At 40.6% G+C, this 27,779-nt stretch overlaps 2 protein-coding genes across 2 annotated transcripts; both read left to right on the top strand.

The window, feature by feature from the left end:
- Nucleotides 1-1,955: 1,955 nt before the first annotated feature.
- On the top strand, nucleotides 1,956-15,406 carry RHAG (Rh associated glycoprotein). Its single transcript, XM_084201727.1, has 10 exons — nucleotides 1,956-2,109; nucleotides 6,622-6,805; nucleotides 8,492-8,642; nucleotides 8,837-8,984; nucleotides 9,708-9,865; nucleotides 10,688-10,825; nucleotides 11,055-11,176; nucleotides 11,874-11,959; nucleotides 12,808-12,881; nucleotides 13,566-15,406. Exons 1-10 carry the CDS (start codon nucleotides 1,977-1,979, stop codon nucleotides 13,641-13,643), a joined length of 1,272 nt encoding a protein of 423 aa, XP_084057853.1. The 5' UTR covers nucleotides 1,956-1,976; the 3' UTR covers nucleotides 13,644-15,406.
- Nucleotides 15,407-19,731: 4,325 nt separating this feature from the next.
- Nucleotides 19,732-27,242, top strand: LOC311152414 (cytochrome P450 2K4-like; the record flags this gene model as incomplete). Its single annotated transcript, XM_084203500.1, has 9 exons — nucleotides 19,732-19,989; nucleotides 20,183-20,345; nucleotides 21,427-21,576; nucleotides 22,738-22,898; nucleotides 23,543-23,716; nucleotides 24,304-24,445; nucleotides 25,114-25,298; nucleotides 25,383-25,524; nucleotides 26,822-27,242. The coding sequence occupies 9 exons, from the start codon at nucleotides 19,732-19,734 to the stop codon at nucleotides 27,007-27,009; spliced, it is 1,563 nt and encodes a 520-aa protein (XP_084059626.1). The 3' UTR covers nucleotides 27,010-27,242.
- Between the last annotated feature and the right edge of the window lie 537 nt (nucleotides 27,243-27,779).

Below are 27,779 nucleotides of genomic sequence, written 5' to 3' on the forward strand. Positions count from 1 at the left end.
TGATACAGGCCAAAGCCCATCTCAGCAAGCAAAAACTGAGGCACCAAGTCAGACCAAATTGGGTTTTCCCAAAAGGTCCAGTGAGGAAAATAGCCCAGCTCCACCCCTTGGATAAAGCATCTTCTTCCTGGCTGTTTGTGTTGTCAGTCCTTTTAGCTTAAAGTTGGCAATATCTGAAGATAATTTGTGACAGATTCAGCCTTGTTAGTAGTGAGAGAGAAATGTTTCATTTATTTAGAAGAACAAATATTAGAGTGCATAAATATTGGAATATAATCTCTTCAGTATCCCTATTTGTGTGTAAATCACCTGTACGTGTCTAGGGGCCATTCTGTGGCTGCTGGGAATTAGTTCACCTCACTGGGAAAATAGCTAAGTTATTCTTCCTTTCTCAAGGAAAAAGGAAAAAGACATGGATAAATACCCTTCCAATACAGATTGTGTACCTATGTACAGATTGTGTATGTAGCTGCATGAGATTTAAGACATAAAATAATAACCTCAGAAAAAGTCCTGATTGAATGGACTTGACCTATTTTAAACTCTAAACAGTATTAAAAGGCTCTTTTCCTGCTAAGATTTCAGCAAGGAAATTTTTCTGCAGCCCTAAAACATCTTAAGGTGCAATAAGGTTTGCAGGTATGTCATGTGGGATCTTTACAGGAAAAACTTTATGCAATGAATACACAGGATATTCGTGGCTGAGCTATGAGTAAAAAAAAATCCAATTAGCTTTGCTCGTGAGTTTGTCCTTTTTTAATCATCTCCTGAGCAAATGTAGGAGCTCACAGGTCCTCACAATCAAAGCTGGCTGTGTGTCCAATCCTGGGGTGCAGTAAGGATGAGTGATAGCTTTTCAACAAAGCTCTGCTTCCTCTCTTTGAGCTGCTCAAATGGAATACAGTTGCTATGAAGGAAAAAACACATATGTGCTTATTTTAGCTTTGCCACTTGCAGGCTTGATTATGTGATGGGCAAGAGTTTTCTTGCTAAATGCTTTGGTTTTTCTTCCAAATGCAAAGACTCATTTTCAGGGAGAAAAAGCTGTGAGAACTTTGAACTTAGTTTGGATAATGGTCTAATTCTATCTTTATATTAGAGAAGCAATTAGACTCTCAAGAGTGAGACATCATCCAACAGTAAACTATGTGAAATTTCATTTTCTCCTCCATTTGTGAGAAAGTTTACAAATTTAACTTTTTAAACCGTGTAATAGATTTGGTCTCTGACCTATTTCCATTGTCTGAGCTAAGAGAAATGTTTAAAAAAGCAATCATTAAAAATGAAAAATGGAGTTGGTCTCTTCAAATTCCTCTTTTTAGTAATTGCAGCTTTCCTTTTTAAGAGCTATGAATATCATTTTTGCATTTAAATAAGTGCAATAATTTCCTTTTTAAAATAAAAGTTAACAAAAAGAACTTGTGTTCTGAGAATGAGTCCTTCACTGTAAAATAAAAAAAAAATGTATTCAGATTGTTGAAAGAGATTCTCTTTGCTTATCACAGCCTATACAAAGAGAGGTGATTTTCCATGTTTGCAATGCAAAATTATTTACTTTTTGGAAGAAGAGCTACAACTTGAAAATATTATTGACTACAGGCAACACAATTGAAAGTCACTACTCCTTACTATGTGCAGCAAACCAGGCTCTGTGAGATTTTCTTAAAGGCTATTTCCTTTTTAAAATACATATAGGCCGTGAGAAGTACGCCTGTGGCTGAATGAACTGGTTTGTATTACAAACTGGACAAAAACCCTACCTGCAATCCAGTATTTCAGACACAGAAGCACCCTGGGAAATGGAAATCACTATATTGACCTGCACTTTTTCCCTCCCATAGTGGGTGGGACGCTGTGTTCACGTCTCTGTTTCTTTTTTTTTTTTTTTACTATATCACCCAGATCCACGGAATTAGCCAGCTCCTCTGAAGGCAAACACCCATTATCAAGCTCTCACAGCCACCTGCTCTCCAGCAATGCCTCCAGACTTTGACAACAACATGAAGTTCAAGTTCTCCATCCTGGCGCTTCTTCTGGAAGTGATTGTCATTGTTTTGTTTGGGATATTTGTGGATTATGACCCAGATCATTCCAAAGAGTTATACCCACGTAAGTATTTCTGTCTAAGATCTATAGAAGCTGAAATTTCTTTAAACTGATCCTTAGCAAGATTTCTGAATAACTTATGAGACCTTCTGATAAAGATGGAAAAGAAAGTTTTGTTTTGGGGCAAACACATTTTTCTGAGGTGTGAAAGCAGTAGGCTTCAAACACAAATCCAAATTGAGCAGATATAAAATTCTGCAAGTACCTCACTGCTGAGAAGTTTACTTTTCTTTGAGAGAAGAGCCTGAGAAATAGTTCTAGTGTTTGCACAGTTCTAGTTAAGAGTTCGAGAACTGTGTATTGCTTTGAAAGAGTCCAGCATTTTCCAGAGACAGATGGGGGTGTTTCTTGCCTGACCTTCTGTTATTATTAATGTATTAAATAATTAAAATTAATAGAACATTTCATTGCTACCATTCGGGTTTGGAAAAGGTGTCTTATGAGAACATGGAAACTGAGCTGCATATGCATCATTGCTATAAAATGTTTGTGAAACCTGGACTCCCAAAAGGGCCATAGTGCTGGTGACAAGGTGGATAACCCCCTGCTATCTTCCAAAGCAGTGGCTCCATTAGGGAGCAATGGTTTAGCCTGAAAATGTTTCTGTTGATTTGTTGCTCTGCAAACACTTGGTGAAGATCAGAAATAGCTCTTGGCCTGAGGAGTAGTTACTTCTCTCATGCAAAGATTATTGTGAATTAACAGAAAACACAGTTTGCAGAGCTGCAAGCTGTGTTTTCCTGGCAGTATTGAAGGTTTGTTATTCAGTGTTTTGGCTCTGAGGCCTCAATGACTTATAGCCCTGATTGCAATGTGCTTGATGGGGATCAGAGTACAGAACTCCCTGCCTGCAGGTAGCACCAGTGTAATTTTGAATGTAATTTTGTAATTTTGAACACTCTTTTTCTCTCAGCCTAACTGTCCTTACAGTGGCTGTTACAGGGGCATGTGGAATCAGGTTGGAGTAATGATGTGTTATGTATTCTCACAAAGAGCATTGTCTGGGTCAGAGAACAGCAAATGAGGGCATTACTCAGCTCCAGAGGCAAGTCTGCTGGTGGACATCAGAGGCTAATTACTCACATTTAGGTTAGCTCCACTGACATGTGGCACCCTGGGCTGTGCCCTCTCTCCGTGAGAGTTTGGTCATGTCATTGATGTTCATAGAGCCAAAGGAAAGTTTGGGTTGGAAGGGACCTTAAAAATGATCTCATTTCAATCCCCTGCCATGGGCAGGGACACCTTCCACTATCCCAGGTTGCTCCAAGCCCCATCCAGCCTGGCCTTGGACACTTCCAGGGATGGAACAGCCACAGCTTCTCCGTGAAACCTGTGCCAGGGTCTCACCACTGTCACAGAGAAGAATTTCTTCCTAATACCCAATATAAATCTCTCCTCTTTTCATTTAAAACTGTTCCCTCTTGTCCTATCTTTATCTGCTCATTTAAGAAGTCACTCTACCACTTTTTTATAAGCCCCCTTTAAGTACTAGAAGGTGCTTTTAGGTCTCCCCAGAGTCTTCTCTTCTCCAGGCTGAACAAATGCAGCTCTGTTAGCTGGTGCCATATTAAACTATCCCAACTGTATTGAACTATCCAAGTTCCTAAATTAGGTGGTCTGGTCTAGACAGAACATTGGGAATTACTCTTGGTCCACTGTCACCCAGGAGGTGATTGTTGGCCTATGCCCAAACCCACATGAATAATTTGAGAGCAGAGGTAATTGTACTAACACTACAATATAGATCTTCAAATGTAACCTACCCAGTTGGAGATCACCTATGCTTATTTCTTCATTAATATCAGTGTCTAAAAAGTGTGTGAGGAATTTCCTGCTGTCTCCTATGCCTCCCTACTCAGGCAGTGTATGATTGTGTCATTCCTGCACACTTGTCCCTTGGCTGCCCACACTATTGACCTGTCAGCAGCCTTCTGGGATGGCTTGGGCTCCTGCAAACTGCCCCCTTGACCTCCTGCCAGGCATGGCTTTAGGAATAGCATGGATAAGGGACTACTCTAAGGTGGGAATGGTGTTTTAGAGAGAAGAACATATATTTCTTTTGGCCAGGCTGTTCAGATTACCAGTAGATACATAAACCAAGCCAACACCACTGATGTCATGTTGAATTTTCAGATGCTGGCCTCACAGAGGTCATTTCCAATAAAGGATGGGAATAAAAGTAGATTGTCACAAAACCTATATTTTCACTTTTAGGACACCTTACTCTCAAATTCCCCTGTACAAAGTGGAAACAAAAATGTTTCCATTTGCCTGAGGACTTTGCAGAAATTTAATGCTATGGTTGTATAGGTGTATTAGGAAGTATCTTGAGCCAGGACTTCCCTTGAGCCCCTAAAATGAAGGTTTCAAACTGCTTCCTATGCTATGCCTTAGGATGTTGACCCAGCTCTACCTCAGAGATTTAGTTCTTTCATCCAGGAGGTAAATTATATTCTCAGTACCACAGTGCAAGGCCTGATTTTATACGCCTTGGACACCTCAGCACCATGAATTCAAGCTGCTTCCGTGGCTTGGACAGAAGAAAAATGAACATAATAGTGGAGGATCAGCATAGCTTTGCACTTAGGTAAGGAGGGCTGAGCTGAGATCATTCCCAAAGTGTATCTTTGCATTTTATTTATTTCTGGTGGATACAAGAACTGGCATGGCAAATTGGATGGACAGTTTCAGGTCTGTTGTGCCACTGGAATGGGAGAACAAAGGGAGGGGTGGAATGGTTCTTCAAGCACTGCAAGAGGATTTCTTTTGTGTTGGCATCCTGTTTGCATTGTCCTGTGAGCACCCATGACTCATGGCTTAAGAAAACTTATGCATCCCTCTTGTTCAGGGTTCTGTGGTTTACAACTCTAGGCCAAGCAAGGTCAGTTTTAGAGTATGTCACAAGCATCTTTGTGTTGAGACTGACCACCTTGCAGTGGAGGTAATATGCTGGTCTTGGCCAGCCTTGCAGAATTCTGTGTAGTGGCTTTGTCCGGGATCTGCTGGAGGGTTTTCCCAATCTTTATTTTCCTCTCACCCAGAAGTGCTATGCTTTGTCAAACACAACTAGTTACTGAAACATTTCACTTCAAATCATCTCTTTTCTTCATCATTTGAAGTCAATCCAGACCTACTCTTTAAAATCATGAATAAAAGATGGTTGAAGTTCAAGGTACAGGCTAAACTAGAAGGAATTTGTCCTCAACACCCATGAATTAACCTAGTTCTAACCAGGACTTTAAACCATTTGTGTGAATAAGTCCAGACAGCTTTAAAATGTCCAGCCTGAAGAGGAAGCAAAAGGGTTGGAGGTGTTTGTGAACCACCTGCATTTCTATAGAATCACAGAATGGCCTGGGTTGGAAGGGAACTTAAAGTTCATCATCTAATCCCCAGCCAACCAATGATGCTGTTTCTTAAATGCAGAGTAAAAGCTCTTGCTGCTATTTCAGTGCTAGGGCAGGGCTGGAATATGACACTGCAGATATAAAAGAGTTTATTAGGAATCCCCAGTAAATTCTTATACTCCTGGGCCCTCTTTTGGCCAAGCCTGGTAATGCAAAACTGAGGAATACTTCAAGTAATGGCAATTGCAACCTCAAGCCAAATGTTACACTAACCAGCTCAAGTTTTCCAGGCTCATTGGCATGCAAGAGCAATGAAATACAATTTTTTAAAAACGGTCTCTCTATACTGGAGGTTCTTAGTAATAGTGAAATCAGAAAAAAGTTGCAATTACAGGACTCAAACCTGTCTGGTTTTAGAGTCAATTAAATCTTAAAGCAAACTTTAAAAGTGAAATAATAATTTAAAATATAAAGTATCCATGCTGTGGTGATAGAATCAGTTTGTATTAAAACCATAAAAAAAACAAAATTTAAGTAATAACTTTAAAAAGTAGAAAAAGAACTAACCATATTTTAACAAAATTCAAATTTCAAAAAACAACCTAATATTTGAAGGAAGACTAATAGTGTACTGATTACCTATATTAATTTGTTAATTTAATCTTAGCCTTACAATTAACTTTTCTTTTATGCATGTAAAAAGGTCAATGTCTCAGACAGTAATTTTTAGGGATCCCAAGGATTCCTTTGCACTGGATTAGCACTCACCCAAACAAATCCCACGTACCATTTTGGAGTTAGTCAGAACACACTGCTCTGACCACCTTGATTGGAAGGGGAACAAAACTTCTCTGTAAGGACATGAAGCTGCGATGGTGTTCCAGGTAGCTTCACAAAGAAAGGACAGTGCCAGACACAGGTAAATTTGCAATTATAGAGCTCCAGTGGTTTTCCATAATGATATAGGAATCAATACAATCAATAATTAGGTGTGGCATTTTCCAGACATTCCGTTTTCAGCTGGTAGACTGGTCCTGAAGTGGGAAGAATGGATCACATGCATGTCTGGAGTTTGGAACTCTTCCCTGCTCAAGCTGCCTTTGTGCCCACATTTTCACTCTTCTCAGTCACTCTTCACAGTCTCTACAGAGATGTATTTTTCCTTCAGACTTTCAGGATGTCCATGTGATGATATTTGTTGGATTTGGTTTCCTGATGACCTTTCTGAAGAAATATGGATTCAGCAGTGTTGGTTTCAACATGCTCATTGCCGCCTTCGGTCTCCAGTGGGGAATCCTGATGCAAGGATTTTGGCATATGGAAAGAGGGAAAATTTCTGTTAACATCGAAAGGTATGCATGAATTCACAAAAACTGATATTTCTATCCCTAAAGATACCAGGAGAACCATAAACCACAACATCTATGGGGTTATTCAGGTTGACCTGAATTTCATTAAGCCTTGCTGTGCCCCTCTCCACATCCTCCTGCCCTTCACCTCTGAGGGGGCACCCCTGGGCCAAAGTTTGTGAAGAAATTTGAGGTGCTGCCTTGTGTGTGGGAGGGGTGGGTCCTGTAGAGACATTGCTTTGAATCTCTGAAGCTGTGGAGGCTGGAAGATTCCCAGCAGCAGCACAGCACATCCTGCACCCAGCAGGCATGGAAGGATCTGTCTTTCCATGACACACGGGGTCACAGAAGCAAGGCTGGAGCAGCATGTCTGTGCACTCTCAAGGTTTCCTCTTGCTTCTCAAGGAATGATTTCCATGGTTATCATCAGCAGGGTCTGAGCACCAATCACAGAATAAGAGACCTCATGGGCAACATCTCTAAGCACATTTAATGCCCCTCCTATTCACCTGTCCTGCCTCTACCAAGGTCTCAGAGTGTTTTCCACATCTGCAGTTCTGTTTTCTGGGACAACTTGTAAACACTTTTGAAATTAACAGCATCAGAACATTACAGAGGGGAAAGCAGGAATGGTACAAGTAGCTTCCTAATGCTTACAGGCAGGCATCTTTAGAGGGACCCACAGGTTAGTGCCTCTCTGTGCTCTATGGTTTTGATCAATTTCTGGGTTTTTTACCTTTGCCAATCCCCAAAACATATTAACACTGGTCCTGCCTGAAAGCTCATGCAAAGATGGTGCACAGAGACAGACAGGTGTGCAAGGCTTCCAGGATTATAGAAACCATCTGGCCACAGACCTCACTGTCATCTTTGAAGCCTAGGTGGCAGTCAGAGCTGGAAATTGAGGGGCTGGAACATGTCTAGAGGGCAAAGGAGCTGGAGAAGAGTCTGGAGCACAGGTCTGAGGAGGAGTGGCTGAAGAAGCTGGAAAGGGGCTCAGCCTGGAGAAAAGGAGGCTCAGGGGGGACCTTGTGGCTCAGCACAACTCCTGACAGGAGGGGACAGCCAGGGGGGGGTCAGGCTCTGCTCACTCTGCACAAATGAGCGGCAGGACAAGAAGAAATCGCCCGAAGTGGCAAGAAGAAATCACACCAAGGGAGGTTTGGTTGGATATTAGGAAAAATCTCTTCACAGAAAGGGCGGTCAGGCATTGGAGCAGGCTGCCCAGGGGAAGCTGTGGAGTCATCAGCCCTGGAAGTGTTTCAAAACACTGCAGATGTGGCACTGAGGGCATGGTTTAGTGGTGGACTTGGCAGTGCTGGGTAAAATGGTCTTAGAGACCTTTTCCAACCTAAATGATTCTGTGATTCCATGACATCCCTGCACTTCTCATCTGCCTTTTCATCATAATTCCAACCAGCTAAGCCCATGTATGGTGTAAGCAGGAGGAAACCTTCTACACTTACTCTTCACTAGCTGGTAAGCTCCTTACAAATCCATCTGGAAAGGTTTGATTTCATTTTTATCCACAAAGATGAGCTTGATAATTTTGAATCTGAAGAGTTAAAGCTCTATAATTTTAATGATATCATTTTAACGGCATGTTGGATATTAAACAGCTTTTAAACTGATTTTCTTTAATTTCTGTGGTTTGGGTTTTTGTTTTTGTTTTCTTTTTCTTAACTTCAGCATGATAAATGCAGACTTCAGTACAGCAACTGCTTTGATTTCATTTGGAGCACTCCTGGGGAAAACAAGTCCCATTCAGATGCTGATCCTGACTCTTCTGGAGATCACCATGTTTGCATGCAATGAACATCTAGTCACCAAAGTATTCAAGGTACAACTACTTAGTAATCATTGTTTTCTCTTTATAACAAATGCTTTCACTTTTTAATACTTCCAGTTTGCTTATGCTAGGCTCTGATTTCTACCACAGAATGAAACCCTTAAGTCCTCCAGACTTCTCATTCATCAGACCCTTGTCTTTATGCTGTATAAAATCTCTGGCATTATTTTGGGTCCCTGTTACAGGCCACAGATGTTGGAGCTTCGATGACTATCCATGCTTTTGGAGCTTATTTTGGTTTGGCTGCAGCTTTTGTCTTGTACCGTCCTGGTCTGGCAAACAAACATGAAAATGATGAATCCACCTATCACTCAGACCTGTTTGCCATGATTGGTAAGTGAAGTAATATCGAGAGCTGTTCATCTGTCCCCCATCCCTATTTTTTTCTGATTACCTATTATTTATTATACTACATTAATTTTCCCAAGTACACTTCTGGGGGAAAATTCCTTTTACTCTCATGCATGCACCATATTTTCAGTAGCACACATATTTTTACAGTTTTTCCTTGCTTCCAAGGATGGAAAGATCAAATAAAATATGTGTTTTCACTGTGCATTAGTGGTGACTTCCTTTCTGTTAAATCTTGTGCTTTTCAGCAGTATTTCCAAAGTAATTGTCCATAATTAAAAGGATTGAGTTGGGTCATGGTAATGAATGTCAGAAACCATATCTCTGTCTGTCCATGAGAACTGTTCATAGAGCAATTCACCAGCTCAAACTTTCAGCTGTATTGATAGATGATAAAGGATTTGCATGTGAACTGTGTTGCCTGTGCCTCCTGCTCTGGCTGGGGTTTCACAGTGGGGGTGAGCTCTGACAGTGAGTGGGGAATGACAAGGGATCATTAATGCCTCCCAGTAAGACTTGACAAGACACCATGTGTCAAAATCCCTGCTGCCAGGGTCAAAAGCTTCTGCATATTCTATTATTTCCTCCAGAATTTTGGCCATTCCTTCTTTCTCATTAATCATCATCCTCATTTCTTTGTAGCTCTGATGTATTTGCCCTTGTTACTAAACAGCTTTTGCTTTGTTTTGACTTCTGTTCATGCAGGTACCCTGTTCCTTTGGCTTTTTTGGCCCAGTTTTAACTCTGCCATTGCAGAAGCCCAGGTAATAGCAATTATCAACACTTACTACTCCTTGGCTGCCTGCACCATCGTAACATTCGCCCTCTCCAGCTTGGTGGATAAAAGAGGCAAATTCAGCATGGTAAGAATCACATCATAACCCTTGTTAAATCGAGTCAACCCTCTCCAATAAGGATGAGCAGGCAGATTCTCAGTGTCCATCTATCTGTCCAGGCCATCTGGAGCCTTTCCCCATACTATGGCCAGAATTAGAGCTATTGTACTTGTGAAACCTATAAAGTCTGGTGAGAAGTGGCTGAGAGAGCTGGGAGGGCTTAAAAGAAAAGGAGGCTCAGGGAGGATCTTCTCTCTACAACTCCCTGGGGAGGAAAGGTTCAGCCAGGTGGGGCTTGGTCTCTTCTTCAAATACCAAATGACAGCATGAGCCTCAAGTTGCATCAGGGCAGGTTTAGACTGGATATTAGGAGAAATCTCTTCACAGAAAGGGTTGGAAAGCAGTGTAGTGGAGTGGGAACATGTTGGTTTTACTGGTTTAATAGTTGGATTAATTAATCTAAAAGGTCTCTTCCAGCCTTAATGATTCTGTGATAATTCTCTCTTGTTCACAGAACCTGCTGGACCACAGAGACATTAGTCCAGTGTTCAGGTGGAGTTTTGAATCTTATTCCAACGTTCCTATTTGAGTTTCCTTATTACAACAGGCGTCTCAAGGAAATGAGCCATTCCCTGGAAATCTCAGTGCATCTGCACAACAGACAAAACCAAACCAGCTTCTATCCCTTTGCCCTAAAATCCAGCTCAGCTTCCACCCACTCCTTTCCAGCAGCTGCAGATATTTGTCTGAGCCCAGCAAGTGCAAGAGAGCCCTCAGAGGCACTCAGCCCTAAAACAAACCCCTGCTCCTCATGTGCCACCTCTGCCTCACTCTGTGTCCCCTCTGCAGGTTCTCATTCAAAATGCCACCCTGGCAGGAGGAGTAGCAGTGGGTACCTGTGCTGACCTGGAAATCCACCCTTTTTCTGCCATGTTCATTGGGGTCATTGCTGGAATTGTCTCTGTCCTTGGGTTCCAGTTCCTGACTGTAAGTATTGGGGACCCAGCTCTGCTCCCATTTTTTTTATTTCTCTTTGGCTTTCCTGGAGCTCCCTTGGTTTGCTACAAAGGGAGGATAGATACAGTAAATCCAGGTAATGGTGACTTTATTATGAATTATTTAATTCTTGTACTCCTGCTCTTTCTTTTGCATATCCATCTAGAGATCATGGAAAACTATAAACTCACTCTAAGCTTCCTATTTCCTCTCATTTCAGCCTGTGATGGCATCCAAGTTGAAAATTCAAGATACCTGTGGAGTTCATAACTTACATGGTTTACCTGGAATTCTGGGGGGTATTGCTGGCATCGTAGTGACTGCAATAAAAATGGAAATTAGGTGAGTTATAGAGAGAAGAGAGAAAGTTTTTTGATTTTTGAAGGTCTATTCTAATTTGCGAAAGTCTTTAAATCTAATTATGACGTTTTTTCAGAAATGCATCATTTATTTGATGCCAGGCATTGTATTCTCATTTAATTTGGGTTCTTCTTGATCTCCTGCCTTTAACACACTGTTTAAATGCCAAGCTTGTTACAGATCAAAAGCTCAAAGAAAAAGAAATAAATTAAAACATCATAAAGAAACAACACACTGAACCATTCAAACATAGAAAAACCTTTATTATTACTCGAAAATTACACTGTTGGTATTTTTAAGATTTAAGAAAAAAAGGCAAAATGGCTTTTTTCCACTATCTCCTAAGACTCCAGAAAGATAAAATGCTGGCTGTTTTGACAACAGAGAGTATTCTCTAATGACTTACAGGACATTAACAACCTTCTCAAAGAATTTGTTTTCATCTGTAGCCTAAAAGAAAGTTAAATTAAAGTCATGAGTTCCATCTTACATACAGCAATGGCAGGATTTGTGGGACTCAATGTTCTTGGAGATCTTTTCCAACCATAAATATTCTAGGATATTTTCCTATCAGTCACCTTGTCCAGCATGCAGCAAGTACAAGTTGTAAGACTGATCATCAGTCTCAAAGTGTCACAATTTTTTGATGGGCAATGGTTTGGTTTTCCACCCTTTTCAGGAATGGTCACGTGCTTACTCCTGCCATGCAGGCTGCTGCCCTGGGAAGTACACTTGCAATTGCAATTGTGGGAGGAGCACTCACAGGTCAGTGTGATGATTATAGTGACAAAAAACACTGTGAATTTAGAGGTTTCTCCATAGAGAACCTAAACAATTTTGTGTGAATAATACAAACTTGAAATAATGGGTCCCGATGCCAGAAACTCAAAAACAGTTTTCCAATGTTTTTGTCTTCAAATGAAGCTCAGGTTTGTCAGGAAGAATTTCTTCACTGAAATGGTGGTCAGGCATTGGAAGGGGTTTCCCTGGGAGGTGGTGGAGTCCCCATCCCTGGAGGTGTCCAAGGAGTGAGTGAATGTGCCACTCAGGGCTCTGGTCTGGTTGACAACAATGGTGTTTGGTCTAGGATTGGACCTGACGATCTGGGAGTTTTTTTCCAACTTAAATGTTTCTATGATTCTGTTATTCTATGTATCTTACTGAATACATGCTCCAAAGATACTGAGTTTTATACCTATAGGAATAACAAGGTGTTGTTCTGGAAGGAATTCTTCTCCAGATTCGGACCCTGTAAATTCTGAACAGAAACTAGTCTGAGGTCAAAACCTACTCAATGAGCTGTCACACATTTCCATGTGTTTGTGAATACTTACAAAAAAAACAAACAGAAAAGCAGGCTGAAACTGAAAATTTTGGTCAGAAATCATCAGGTCAATTAAAAGCAAGCTCTTATTTATGCTCTTATTTATGTTTGTATGAAGAAATCTGCATCATCTCTCAGAATAATTGACCTGATGTCCCAGGATGGTTGGGCATTTCTGTAGATGCAGAAATCAGTCAGAAACTTATCTGGATGTCTAGGGCACAACTGAGGGACATTCATTTGGTCATTTTCTTCATTTTTTAAACCTCTGATGCTGGTTTTCCTGCAGGTGCTATTCTAAAGATCCCCTTCTTGGGACAAGTATCTGACCAGAACTGCTTTGATGACTCTGCTTACTGGGAGGTAAGACACAACTCCTTTTATTTTCATTATATTGGAGGATGTACAGCCACTGCAGCCCCGCTCTCCTGGGCTTTGGGGTTTGCACACATGTGTGAGAAAGGCTGCCTCTTCAAAATTCAAAAAACCTGCTCTACCTCAGAGAGTGAATTTATCAAGGCCAGGCCACCTTCAGGATAGTTTTTAGCCTTCTTAGGTAATCATGCCTTTTTCATTGGAATCAACTTGAACAAAAAGCAGAAAGAGAGACAACAAATTGATATCACAGTGGAGGCCTTTATCTCTTTCTTATGTGCTCACTGTATCAGGTATCCTCTTCCTTATCAGAGACTGATGACATATTCTTAATTTAGGCAACCTGAACTTTATTGTTTTATGCCAGGACAAGCCCAAAAAAGGCAAGGGAAGAATATATAATATACATTCCTTGTAAATAAAATGTGAAGCTAAAGGAAATTTTATTCTTTTTTTTTTTCAATAAATTAAACACCTTTTTCTATGAAGGAAACCCTGAGTTCACCCCTTAGTATCCAGAATTGATGGCTCATGTCAGGCTGTGTCAATGTTAATAAACAGACATATAATATATACAAATAGAATTACATTCTCAGCACATTTTAGTTTTATTTTATGGCAAAAGCAAATCTATATATCCTTAACTGAGTTCTTCTTTGTTTTTCATGGCAGGTTCCAGAGGAGGAGATGATGCCTGAAATTCACTCCAGCCACCGTGATGAGCACAGCAGATTTGAAGCTGCCATGTAGAAAAATAATTAATCTGCAGTATTTGTCCTAATGATGCTCTTTTCTGTTTCTAATGCTAAGAAGCAATGAAACAACATCCAACTATTGTCCCAACCACACCAGATTTTCAAGAAAAAGCTGAAGATAGGTATATTTTTGTAAAAGAAAACAAGCTTGATTTTAGATAACTTAGTCATTATGCCAAACTCAGGTGAATAAATTAGGTTCTTCTAATATATTTGTTCATCATAAAAAGGCACCACAAATTGCTCTTTAAAATTATTTATATTTCATCTTTTGTTGTCACTGACAACAATGTAGCTGTTGTAAACTTTGGGTTTCAAAATTATTACAGGACAATATATTTGACTGAGAGATTTCTGAGTTACATCCTTCAACTGCATAGGGGTAATCAAAAAGAAATTGATTGATATTTTTTATATGGATTAGAACAAACTTTTCACCAGAGTACCCCAGCTTAAATTTTTGAGAAAGTGTGTTGTCCTGTTTTCCAATGCTGTATTTTGATGCTTGATTATGGCAGGAAGCAAAATGTTGAAATAATTCTTATGGCAAAGCACATAATATAGTGATTGATAAGGCAATATGAGTATCAAGATTCATTGTTAATATGTTTATTGAAAGGGAAAAGAAAGTGAAATTGTAAAAAATTCATTATTGTCATAGATCTATTTATTTATTGTCATAGATTTAGTTAGTTTCAAGGACATAATAAGGAAACTGAGTAGGAGCTATGAAAACCAAGTGATTGCATAATAGGTCTTATTCTATTCAACAGTAATGAGTGTATTGCAGCAATGTTAACAGTGGTATTCACATGCCCTCTGAGCAGTGAGAAGCCCTGACACAAGCAGAGAAGAAGGAAAACACAATTCTTATCTCGCTTGCTGTGCCTGTGTTGTGCTAAAGTAGAATGCAATATGGAGACTGTTTACCCAAAATGAGGATGTTTTGTTCCCTTGGCCTATCAGGGCCAAGAAGTGTGAGTGTGTGGGACTGTCACGGGACAGTCACGAGAGAGTCAGAGATGAGTGCATTTCTGAGTGCATGGCAGATCCAGTTTAGATGAAATGTACATAGTATAGTATAATAAAGTCATTCTTTAGCCTTCTGACCATGGAGTCAGATGCATCATTCTCTCACCCCTTCATCGGAGTCTCCTTTGATTTACAATGGCAAGAAATATACCCTGAACTAATGCCAGCTCCAGAAAAACATGAATTGTTTGGAACTGGTTGGAAAGAAATTATGTTCATCCTGCAGAAGTCTCAGCAGAGAACTTCCATGGGGCGAGCCACTGACTCTGAAGTCACTTTCTCCTAAAAGAAGTGAAAGCAAAAAGAAGAAAACTGAAGCTAAATTAAGGGAAATTAACTTCATTGGAGAAGTGGTGACAGAGGCTGCTCAGTCCAGAGACAAAAATTGAGGTAGCTGAAGGAACTCCATGAGGTGCCTTTGTGCATGGGATAATCCATTGAGAGACAATGGATGGGAAGTGGAAATCAAGCAGAAGGAACACAGTGACTCAATCCATCATTCATGGAAAGCTGATGCTGATGTCTAAATAACAGGCCAAAGAGGGTGAACTTTCAACCTTTTTTTTAAATACTAGGATCTTATTTCAAGTCTTACTTATCAGACTTAAGGGGAAAACTCCTCTCGTATGAAATAACAAATACGTTTTAATTTCTACTGATGTATTTTTCCACGAAAATCTTTAGAAAGATACTAGGTAGGGCTGTCCCTATGTTATACCTGCTGTATACTGCTAGATATGTCAGATTTCTGTCCATGAATAAAAAAACATTTGTTGTATCACACTTCAGTTCAGATAAGCTCTTTTGCAGATGTGCAATGACTGACTCTTCTACCTTGTTGGCTGTAAGATGACCTTTATCCTCTCAAAGCTGTCACACATTCATTTTTGTAAAAATTGGGGAAGCAATTAACAATGTAAATATTGCATTCGTAAAAATTTTAGAAGTATTTTGTGCAGAATTTATTAAGTGTTGAAGTACATGAAAAAGATTCCATCTCTGGACAGCCTGTAAAAATCTTATCTTCAATGCATTGACTTCACCCCTCAAATTCCTGCTTGGGAGTTTAGAGGGTCTTTCACTCACCTTAAAGCAGGTGAGGTGAGATTATTTCACTAGTTTTGAGTGCTGACCACACAGGAATACTTGAGTTAGAAAGCATCACTCACTGGCAGTAAATCTTTGAATTATAGAATTCTTAATGTTGGAAAACACTTCTGAGATCATCAAGTCCAACCTTGGATGGATTATCACCATGGCCAGTAAACCACATTGAGAATGTCATCTCCACTCACTTCTTGAACACTTCCAGGGAAGGTGACACCCCTGCTTCCCTGGGGAGCCTGTTCCAGTGTTTAACCACTCTTCCAGTGAAGAATTTTTTCCTAATATCCAACCTAAATGTTCCCTGGTGATGGATGCCTTCAATAATAACATTTAGGGGTTCTTTTAAAATCCAAAAGGGAAAAAATTATCCATACATGTTTGTTTTCCAGTTCTCCTTATAATCTTTCCATAGTAATCCATACCCTCATCCTCTCAGTATTCATTGTCCCCAAATTTCTTTTTCAGAAGATTCCTCCCCTAGAGAAATCAGTCCCTTAGGGTCTCTCAAAAACCAGAGTAAGGAGATGAATCCCTGGTTTTACCAGAGCTTTAAATGCTATTTTTTTCCATGTGACCGAGCCCTTGAAGTATACAACTTGTTTCTCTCTGTCTCTCAAAAAACAGAGTACGGAGTAAGGAATCCCTTTCCTTTACCAGAGCTATAAATAGTACTTTTTTTCCACGTGACTGTGCCCTTTGAGTATACAACTTTTTTCTCCAAAGGTTTCTTCACCCTTATTGCTCACATCCACATTGCAGATGCCAGTGGCATTAGGTTCTTTGGCTTAGGGTGTTTTCTTTGGTTGGTTATTTCCCAATTAATCAAATCTTTGAATACCTTGAATCAGAAGAGCTTCACTAATAATTAGTTACAACTTCTGTGTAATACATGACTGGATGCTTAAAAGACAAAAGCTAAAATTATTTTACTAAAAAACCTTTTTGTTCTTCCACGAGGAAGCCTTGCACTGGCAGGAAAGGAAAGCAAGGAGTTAAACAAGACATGGAGCAAAGGATGAGCTTAAGGGATGGGACTGAAAAGTAAACAAAAGTTAAAGTACAACTACCCTAAATTTGAGGCTCATGATCATCAGCATTTCTTTTCTTTCTCATAAAAGACTGGCAATGTTTTATTCCTTCCAACAACCACTCAACACTCTTCGTGTCTTACCTTTGTTCTCACTTTGATTTTTTTTTTACATTAAGTGTTTAAATAAGGCATTGGTGGAGTGGGGTTTTTTTATGTTTTTGTGGGTTTTTTTCTTAATAAGTAAAACTTCAATGACATCTTCTCTAAACTAACTAAAGGTCAAACTTACTTTAAACCAACTAAAGGTCAAGCTTACTAGTCAGCCCTTTTCAGAGTACCAGTGGGTGACCATAGCTTTGAAGGCTGTTGGATAGTTCTCCATTCCTACCTCTGTCAGAGCAGTATCTTTGTATTTCATTCATACTGAAAAGATAATGTATTTGAAAGCCATTGGCTGAATATTTGCTTACAAAATTTCTGTTAACATTTGTGCCCAAATCTGCTGCTGAATAAATGCATTAATTGAATGATCAGATGACCAACTGTATTTATTTAACATTTCTTGGGGATGTCTTCTTCCTCTCTTACTGGCATCAACCTTTTCTCAAAATATATATAACAAAATATGTCTCCTCTTGCCAAAGGAAAGCTCTTCCTGTTCTTCTAAGCCTCCTGCAAACTGTTTACCTTTCAGCTTCCTCTCAGTTCCTTGTTATTGGTTAAATTCCAGATATATGTGGAAAACTTGACACATACAGTGCCTTTTTACCTACTTTGGAAAAGTCAAGTAGAATCAGGCAAACTTTAGCACAGATGGACACTAGCCCTGGACTTCTTCCAGGATATCTTCCAAGTAGGGGAAATGTCCTGACCTCTCCTCTGGAGCCCCAGGGATCAGCAGCAGCCTCAGGGTGAGCCAGGCCAAGAGCAGCCTTGCTCAAGCCCCTCTCTCAGGTTTGCTCAAGCCCCTCTCCCAGCCTTGCTCAAGCCCCTCTCTCAGGTTTGCTCAAGCCCCTCTCCCAGCCTTGCTCAAGCCCCTCTCCCAGGTTTGCTCAAGTTCCTCTCCCAGCCTTTCTCAAGCCCCTCTCCCAGGTTTGCTCAAGCCCCTCTCCCAGGTTTGCTCAAGTTCCTCTCCCAGCCTTGCTCAAGCCCCTCTCCCAGGTTTGCTCAAGCCCCACTCTCAGGTTTGCTCAAGCCCTTCTCCCAGCCTTGCTCAAGCCCTCCTCCCAAGCTCCCAGCCATGTGCCAGGGTTCTTTTCCTCTAGGTCTCTGCAGGGCCCCTGGAGAATTCCCCCATTCCCTCCTCTCCTCTGCCTCTGGCCAAGTCTCTGCAGGGACCCTGACACTTTTGGGAGAGAAGGACAAGGGGCTCAGCCTTAAGGCACTGCACCTCACACAACCTTCAGGTTCTGGCCTCAAGGCCACATGCAACGTATGTTCAAGATTGCTGCTGGAAAACTCTTCCAAACACTTTTCTGTGGGCTGTGACTCAACTTTTCTGTCCAGTCTTCCCCTTGGCTTCTTTCAACACCTCCTCCTCTGCTGTTCACTCTCTGAGACACCTGAGTTAGGCTGTACCTCAGCCCCCTTTCCTCAGCCAACAGAGGACATCTTTTCCCAGTGCTGTGTCCAGTTCTGGGATTCCCAGTACCAAAGAGATATGGACAGACTGGAGAGAGTCCAGCAAAGGGCCACAAAGGTGCTGGAATGATCTCTTACACGAGGAAACACAGAGAGGTGGGAGTTCAGCCTAGAGGAGAGAAGGCTCAGCAGGATCTTATCAGTATAAACACTGGGGGGAGGATCAAATGTGTCAGAGACAGACTGTCCTCAGTGTGTGCCCAGTGCCAGGACCAGAGGCCATGGGCACACACTGAAACACAGGAGCCTCCCTCTGAACATGAGGAAACACTTTCACATTGTGAGAGTGACTAAGCACTGGCACAGGTTGTCCAGGAGATGTGGAGTCTTTCTCCTTAGGGTCATATAATTTTTTAGGTCCTTGGAGATATTCAAAACCTGTCTGGACACAGGCTGGGGCAAGTGGCTTTTGGTGCCCCAGCTTGAAAGGGGGATTGAACCAGACAAATGCCAGAGTCCCGTCCAACCTCAATAAATCTGTGATTCTGTGATTTCAAGTTCCCAATGAATTCAATGGAATCAAAGTTATGCCAGCCATAAACAGTTTTGTGAAAAGCCCTGGGAAGCATGGGAGAGAACAATTACACAATCTGAAAACAGGAAAGGAGTCCTGTTTCCTCAAACCCGCAAACCTTGAGAAAAATAACAGACTGTCAGGCTGATAGATTTATTAGAGTCCTGCAACTGGGTTATGTGTGAAGAACTGAACAGAGATTCTCACACTAAGTATGTGAGTACTGTCTTAGCTCTGCAAAAACAGGTTCATTAGGAATGAATCAGCTTGTGAGTCTCACGTGCATACATCACACACTTTAAAAAAATATTAATCTCTTTGCACTACACCCCTGGGCAGTGGAATTTTGATTTCTCAGGGGTATCAAGAATATCTGTGGTAAAGGCAAAAAACGATTAATCAGTAACCTGGACAGTGTGCAGAATTTATGGCTTTTATAGCAAATGTCAGGTTGATGACCTGCAGTTATGCCTGTTCTTGGACTTTCACACTTGCCCAGTGACCCATACTCTCACCCAGTCACATTGGTAAGCAAACATACATATATATATATATGGCCCCATACCCTTCCGAGGATTCATTAGGAAGCACATGGGAAGAGAACAGGTCACCAGCTGCGATTAAAACTTACCCTTCAGTGGAAAAGAGGTTTATGGACGAACACAAGAGCCTCTGAAGCACAATTATTTCAGGAGCACCGAGATCCAGAGTCCACATTTTCTCTTTACTCTTCTGTAGCAAATTCTTGGCTGAATAGAGATGGGCTGGAAGAGCAGCACTTCCACTGGTTTTGTGTTCATCCTGGCTTTTCTCTCCATTTTGCAAACAGCAGGTTTCTGGAACAGCAGCACTTCCATTGTATTAGTGTTGATCCTGGCTTTTCTCTCCATTCTGAAAACAGCAGGCTTCTGGAACAATGGCCGAAGACAGAACTTTCCTCCAGGTCCAAGACCATTACCTATAATTGGAAACCTTCTTTTGTTTGACTTGAAGAGACCCTACAGGACTTATCTACAGGTACTGTTCCATTTAGTCATTATCCACCACAATGTCTGGCACTTTCCCATCCTTTAAATCAAGTGCCTTTCCCCACAGTCAGGAAAATACCTACCATGGGAGTAACCCAGAGGCAGGACTGGAAACTGGAACAGGTGATGAATTTCTCTGTAGGCAGTCAAAGTTGTAAATCTTTGTTCTCTTTGCCTGACAGCTGTCCAAAATATATGGTCCAGTCTTCAGCGTTCAGATGGGGCACAGGAAAATTGTAGTGATTTCTGGCTATGAGACAGTGAAGGAAGCTCTTGTAAACCAAGCAGATGCATTTGCAGAGAGACCTAAAATCCCAGTCTTTGAAGATTTGACCAAAGGAAATGGTAAGTTGGTTTTATTCTTCCTTATCAGCTTGACCTACTCTTTTATTTTTTTCCCCTATAGACAAAGCAGGAGCTGGAACAACACTTTGGATCAGAGATCACAAAAGGCATTGGAAATAGGGAGCAATTTCATTGATTTTAGCAACTTATTCAGTGTTGACAATGGCAACAAAACAACCATAACCCTAAAAATAACTACAGCAACATAAAATGGATAGGGACTCATTTCCAGGATCTAGAACAGGGCATCCTTGCCACAAAAGCATTTCTAGCTGTCATGATATGGTTCTGAACTTGTGGGGTTTTGGGCTTATTACAGAACAACCTTTTCTGAAATTAATATTCTACTGTTGCTCATCATATTCAGGTGAATAGTGCTTTTAAATCCAGAATGTGACAATAGATAGCATGTAGCACATAGAGAACTGTGGATTTATTTGGTTTCAAAATAAGAATTTCACACCCAAACTCCATTCTAATTTAGTGTAAAAATTTAATGTTTATGTCTCCAAAGATCCTTGGAAAAATTCAGGAATAATTCTGTGAACATTTTAACAGCTGTATCTTTTGATCATATCGTTGCATAGAGGCTTACTTTTCTTTTTTTTTTTTTTAATTTGGAGAAAAAACCCATAGTTGAGGTCATCAGTTAAATAATATAAGAATTACAGTGAAAAAAAAAATTGATGGTGGAGGTTTTAAGACATTAACTAATTTTTTAAGATGTATTTTTCTGTTTAATTTTTTCTTGCAGTCATCAGAGATCTTAGTTCAATTCCTCTTCCAAACTATGATTATCAGCATTTTGAACTTGAACTTCCAATGTCCACTTTCTTTGAGTGAAAAGTGTCTTTGAGGATATATATTCTTCTTAAGATTTGATTAAATAAACCTTAAATATTTATCCTGTGCTTGTGTAATGAACCTATTGCTGAGGATTGAAAATACTTAAGGCACATCTGTGTTTTTGCTCATCTGGATGCAATTTGTTTTAAAAGTGACTGCTACTAAACAGCTCCATTCTATGCCTTCAAAATTATTCAAAATCTTCTGCCCCATTGAAATGTTCTCTTGGTCTCAGGGGTTATTTTTTCCCATGGTGAAAACTGGAAGGTGATGAGAAGGTTTGCCCTCACAGCCTTACGAGACTTTGGGATGGGCAAAAAGGCCATTGAGGATCGGATCGTGGAGGAGTACGGGCACCTGGCAGACTCCATCGCCTCCCACGAAGGTGGGTGGGTCTCAGAACCTCTGCTGGCCAGAGTGACTCTGAGATACGTACAAGCTTCTTTTTCCCAGCCTGGCCATCAAAGAAGGAGTCAGGATTCTTCTGTTCTCAAAGAAGGAGTCAGGATTCTTCTGTTCTCAAAGAAGGAGTCAGGATTCTTCTGTTCTCATTCTCAAGGCTGTTTATTATTTCTTATTTATAACAGTCTTTCTCTGGCCAGCTGAGGTCTGTCTGGCAGGTCGGGTTGAGGCACACTGACTGCCTTGGGGCAGGGTTATCTTTTTATACTAAAAACTACGTGTGCATTATTTACCATAACTTCCCAATACCCATCACCTATGCTAGACAGTGAGTTTCTACCTTAAACCAACCCAAAAGTGCCAACATCACAGCAGAAGATGGAGGCCAAGAAGAAGAAGGAGAAAGGCTGGACTCACCCAGATTCCTCCATCTTGCCTCCTGAACCCCCATTCTAAAAACCCCAAAAAATCTATTTTTCACCCCATGACTAACTAACTATTTTTCTACTTAAACTCTCTTGAGTTGTAATTCTTTATATAAAGGTTGGTAATTGTTTGTTCCATGGGTGAAGATCAAAGGCACAGGGGTCTTGGGCTCTGTGCCAAGGTCTCTGAGCCCCCGGGCAGGGGCTTGAGTCCTCCAGGGCAGCCATAGGAATTTCCTGGGTTCCGAAAGGTGGGCTGTTCATTCTGCAAACCCATGGAATCACAGAGCCACAGAATGGTTTGGTTCAAAGAGACACTAAAGCTCATCCAGCTCCACCCTCTTTCATAGGCAGGGACACCTTCCCCTACCCAGGCTGCTCCCAGCCCTGTCCAGACTGGCCTGGAACACTTCCAGGAATGGGGCAGCCACAGCTTCTCTGGGCAGCCTGTGCCAGGGCCTCACTACCTCTGAGATTTTGTCCAAGCATGCAGAGACCTTTTGAGCCTTCTCAAGTTCAGACCTTTATAGGAAATGTACACCAGTTTGATGAATTTGGCTCCTCTGGCATTTTTGTGTCTTGCTATGGTATTCTGACATTGGATAATAATCAATGATAGCAATCAATCATAAATAAATAGCAATATTTAATAATAAATTTGCATTTACAAATTACATCTCTTTATTACAATGTAACAAATTCTCTTGTTCCTTGTCTAGGAAATCCCATTGATGCCAGCAAAATGGTTAATGCAGCAGTTGCTAATATAATTGTGTCGATATTGCTTGGAAAACGATTTGATTACAAAGACCCCAGATTTGTGAGACTTGTAAATATGACCAATGAAAACATGAGGCTTGCTGGGACACCTTTGGTCACGGTAATGATTCACATGTTTATGTTGCTGTTCCACTGCATGCCAATAGCAATACTGGTGATCAGTTTCTTCTATTAAACAGGAAAATCTGAGACTTTGAGAGATAATTGGTTTGCAAAGCACTTTCTTGGACAAAAAAAACCCTCGAGAGACAGTTTGCAAATCATGAAGCCAACAATCAAGCCCCCAGTCTCAAAAACATTTTTAAGATAGAGTTTGAAGAGTGCTAGTGAGTGAAAAATACCTTCGTATATTTGCATGCAATGTTGCCACACCCTGGATTGATTTATGATTATCTAGGTCTTGGAAAAAAAAAAAAAATTAGTGGAAGAGCTGGCCAAAACAATAAAAAAAAGTTGCTGGCCAATATTTCCATCTGCCTGGTGGCAGCTTGAAGCTGTTTGAGCCTGACACCTACACTATTCCAGAAAAATAGTAATTTTACAAGATTTTTACATCTATTTGGTGGTCCTTGATGAATTTTCTACCATAATTCATCCACTCCGTTTTTCATGTTCCTAAAAACAAGATATTAATCTTAAGTTTTTGACTTTGTATCTGCAAAGAAGGCAAAATGTTGTTAAATTGTTTCGGCAGTGTTTTCAGAGCTCCGGCTGATAAACTCTCTCTAACTTCCACTCTTGTAGATATACAACATCTTCCCATACCTTGGATTCCTCCTAAGGGCTAACAAGGCTATCCTTCGAAACAGAGATGAATTCCATTCTTTTCTACGAGTTACTTTTGTAGAATACCTCAAAAACCTGGACAAAAATGACCAAAGAAGTTTTATTGATGCCTTCCTGGTTAAACAGCAGGAGGTAACTGAGTATTTTCTTGCTGATTCTTATGATTCTATGAAGACATTTGGAATTTTCTTTCAGTCCTTACAATTACAGCTGAATTTCTTTAGGGAAGCTGTCTTTGAGAAAATACATATGGCAAAGTGGTAGAGTTGAACAGATACTTCATGCTGTTGAAATTCCAGCCTCTTTTAATCAATGAACATTTATCCTTATTTATTTTCTTCAGACTGTATAAATACATTTACCAAGGCTGTATCTTTTTATCTGCTCTCTCTGTTGTCCCAGCACTTCTGGCTCTTTTGAAAACATAACACATTACAGAATGGAATCACTACCTGGGCTTTACTGGGACTTATTTGGGGTCTCTGACACGGCTGGGTTACCTTCCCCATGGGGAAGGCAGCTCCCTTTGCAGATGGTCCCAGTAAATACTAAGATGAGTCAGCCCTCTCCTCCAGGCACAAGCCCAAAGCTCTTCCTTGTCTTTCACACTTTTCTAAAATATAGGATTTATATCTTAGCAAATATTTATCTACATAAATTGCATTTTCACATGGAAAGCTTTGAGTTTTCATCCTTTTATCTCAACAACTTTTTTTCAGGAGAAATCCACTACCAATGGGTATTTCCATAATGACAACTTGCTAAGCTTGGTGAGCAATTTGTTTACTGCTGGTGTTGAGACCATTTCCACCACACTGAACTGGGGCTTTCTGCTGATGCTAAAGTACCCTGAAATCCAGAGTAAGTGGTTTAATGATAGACACTGTTACACTCAGGGAATTAGTGACCAAACAGGAACCTGGAGGATCAACACATCTGTTAATAGGCCAAATTACAAAAAGCTGAGATTTCCAGCCAATTACTGTCTCTGTGCCCTCTGATTCAGACCCAGTGGGGATCTCAGTGGTTGGTCAGCAACAGAACCAGAGTTCATACAGGCCAGGCCCTCTGCTTAGGGAAATCTCATTAATTAGTAAGTAAAGAGCTGTCCTGTGTTGCTCAATTATTTTGTTCCAGATTTCCCTCAGAAACTGTCAATAAACCAAAGGCCTGTGCAGATGTTAAATAAACTCTACTGAGGCTTTAGGGACCTGAGATTGCCTTTGTCTGGCATCTCCATTCCAGCTGATGGTCCGGGGTTGTTCGGAGTCAAGTGGGGTTTTCGAGACAACCTTTGGACAGAACATAGATCTTTAGAGAGAAGAGATGGCAGAAAAAAAGTCTTTAGGTTTCTTGTTGGTAAAGAATCAAACACTAGTCCTGTTCACCTCCCATTATTTCTGAAAGGAAAATGATTTTTGGAGAATTTATGATTTGTACTCCAGATCTATTATACTTTACATCAGTAAAGCACACTGTGTCTCAGGGGTAAATGAGTGCTTGCATCTTAGAGTTGATTCTTTCTTCAGAAAAGGTCCAAGACGAGATAGAGCAAGTGATAGGGTCGAACCCGCCGCGGATCGAGCACCGAGCTCAGATGCCATACACAGATGCTGTCATCCATGAAATTCAGAGGTATGCCAATATCCTGCCACTGGATTTGCCTCATGAGACTGCTGCAGATGTCACCCTCCAAGGCTATTTCATCCCCAAGGTGAGATCCCTACAGGATTGCTTCTTTTAACACTTCTTCTTTCTGAATTTTTCCAGGAATTCATTCCACTGTCCTATTTTGCAGGGAACCTACATCATCCCTTTACTGACCTCAGTCCTGAAAGACAAATCGCAGTGGGAGAAACCAGACATGTTCTACCCTGAGCACTTCCTTGATGCCAATGGGAAATTTGTGAAGAAAGATGCTTTCATGCCTTTCTCAGCAGGTGCTTTCTCTTTTACATTTACACAGAACACAAAGCAAAGATGCTTCTCTGCATTCCTCCTTCATTTCTCCATTTCCCTTTGAAAAAGTCACAAAAAATATCAGCTGGGTCAAGATTTCATATAAGAAACCCCCAAATTCTGTGTAAAATCAAAGGACAGAAGGGGCTTGCGCTTCAAGGCTTCCCCAGAGTGTGTCATTCACCTGAATTTACACAATTTGCCAAATCGTAGGAGATTCCAACCTTGCTCCTGCTCTGGCATTTCTCCTTACAGAGCTTTGCAGGCTCTGTAATTGCTCTTTTTAACTTCCCATACATCAGTCTCTGGCTAATTTATCTGTCATATCCACAACACTCTCCATTTTTTTATCAACCTTATTTGTATTTTTTTAACTCTGTATGATCTTTGAATAAGATTTTTTCTTATCATACTCACCAGCACACTCATCCAGTACACTGTATTTTTTTTCTTTCTTTTTAGAAGAACTTACGACACTTCCAGTTCCCAGTTCTTCTTTTCCAGACTTAGGCCTAGATGTCCCAGCTGAAAGCACATCCAGGGAGTGTCAGGTCTGGCGTTCCCTGGAGAGCATTTTTCATATCACAGCCATGCAATAGCTCTCCATTTTTTGTCACATAGGGGTGTTAACACCAAATTTTAGTTCAGGTTTTTGTTAGTTCCGGCCTTGAATCATCATGCCCTGAATAAGGCAGCTTACTAGCTCTTGGATTTGACAGAATTTACATTTACAGCACTTTTGAATATCCATAGAATATCTCCTCCACCTTGCTTTTCACTCCCACTCTGGCCAGCATTTGTGAATCTTCAAGGAAATTTGCTGACAAATTTTAGTATAAAAAATTGCCTATGAGTTGACTAAAGACCTAAAGTCTAGACTAAACCTGTTAGTTTGGGATCCAAAAATTCAGCCAAGTAGAAGAAAATGGTGAAAATAAAGTAAAAATTCAGATTTTATTGAAAACTGGAGCTAAGGAATTCAGACTACATTTCCACACATTTCTCTGCAAATTCAAGCATTTAGATAAAGGAAAATAAAAAACCCTCACCAGCTGGCTTTGGTAGGATACTTCTGAAGATCAAAATTCCTCTTTCTCAACTTGTACCCAAAAGACATAAAATCTACTGTTCTTTATTCATACCTAGGGCATAACATTCAAATGTTCTGGATTCCCACTGACTTTTTCAGGTCAAAAGCTGATAAGAGAGGCTTTTTTCTTCCAACCCTGAAAAAGCAGCTCACTGATTCTCTTGTGGTCCTTTTGCCTTTTGTTCCAGGGCGGAGGATCTGTGCTGGGGAGACTCTTGCCAAAATGGAGCTCTTCCTCTTCTTCACCAGTCTTCTGCAGAGGTTCAACTTCCTCCCTCCACCTGGAGTTTCCAAGTCAGATCTGGACCTCAGCCCGGCCATTTCATTTAATGTCATCCCCAAACCCTATAAAATGTGTGCTGTAGCACGTTCCTAGAGCTCTAATCATCCACTGTGGTTCTAAAATGTTTAAATAATTTTTCCATGGCATCTCTCTTCTTAATTCTTTGACCAAACAATTCATATTTCAATTGAGGTTTCCAGTACTTCTAAATCAAAGTGGTGTTCTTTTATTTTTTACTTTTTGGGAGAGGGCAGAAATGGACCAGAAGCATGAAGTATTGATGGCTCATGGATTAATCTCTTACATCACCTAATCTTGGCTAAATACTACAAGCCTTCAGCTTTCCTATTCTTGCTGCCATGTTCACTGTTTGTTGAAAGCATATCCTAAAAAATGCTCCCAAGTCCAGGTTTTTCCCAAAAGACATATGGACTATGAAGCTGTGCTTAGGTTGTACAAGGAGATAAATGTGGGATGTTCAGAGTTTCAGGCTGTCAGAACAGATGGGCTGTTTGACCTTGGCAGTCAGCTGTGTTTGAAGCTGGGCTGGATATCCTGATGCTCCCCAGTGCCTCAGTGCAGCTTGCTCCCTTGGCTCTTCTCCCTACTCCATTTCCATATGCAAAGAAATCACAGTTCTGCACTTGTAGATCACTTCTGAGGAAAAATGTTAAGCTAAGTTGACCTGAATTCAGAAGTTCTTAAAGATTTTCCCTGAGTATTCCTTAAATGCATAAACTCAGTACATACAGCATACACACACATGAACATGTCTTACCTACTTAAAGCCAAGGTTTGTGAAATTAAAGTTTCAGGTCAAATTGTTGCAGAAGGTTGAAAATTATTGAAAATCATATCATGGT

Source organism: Fringilla coelebs, assembly GCF_963513975.1.
Source record: "Fringilla coelebs genome assembly, chromosome: 3".
Lineage (NCBI taxonomy): Eukaryota > Metazoa > Chordata > Aves > Passeriformes > Fringillidae > Fringilla > Fringilla coelebs.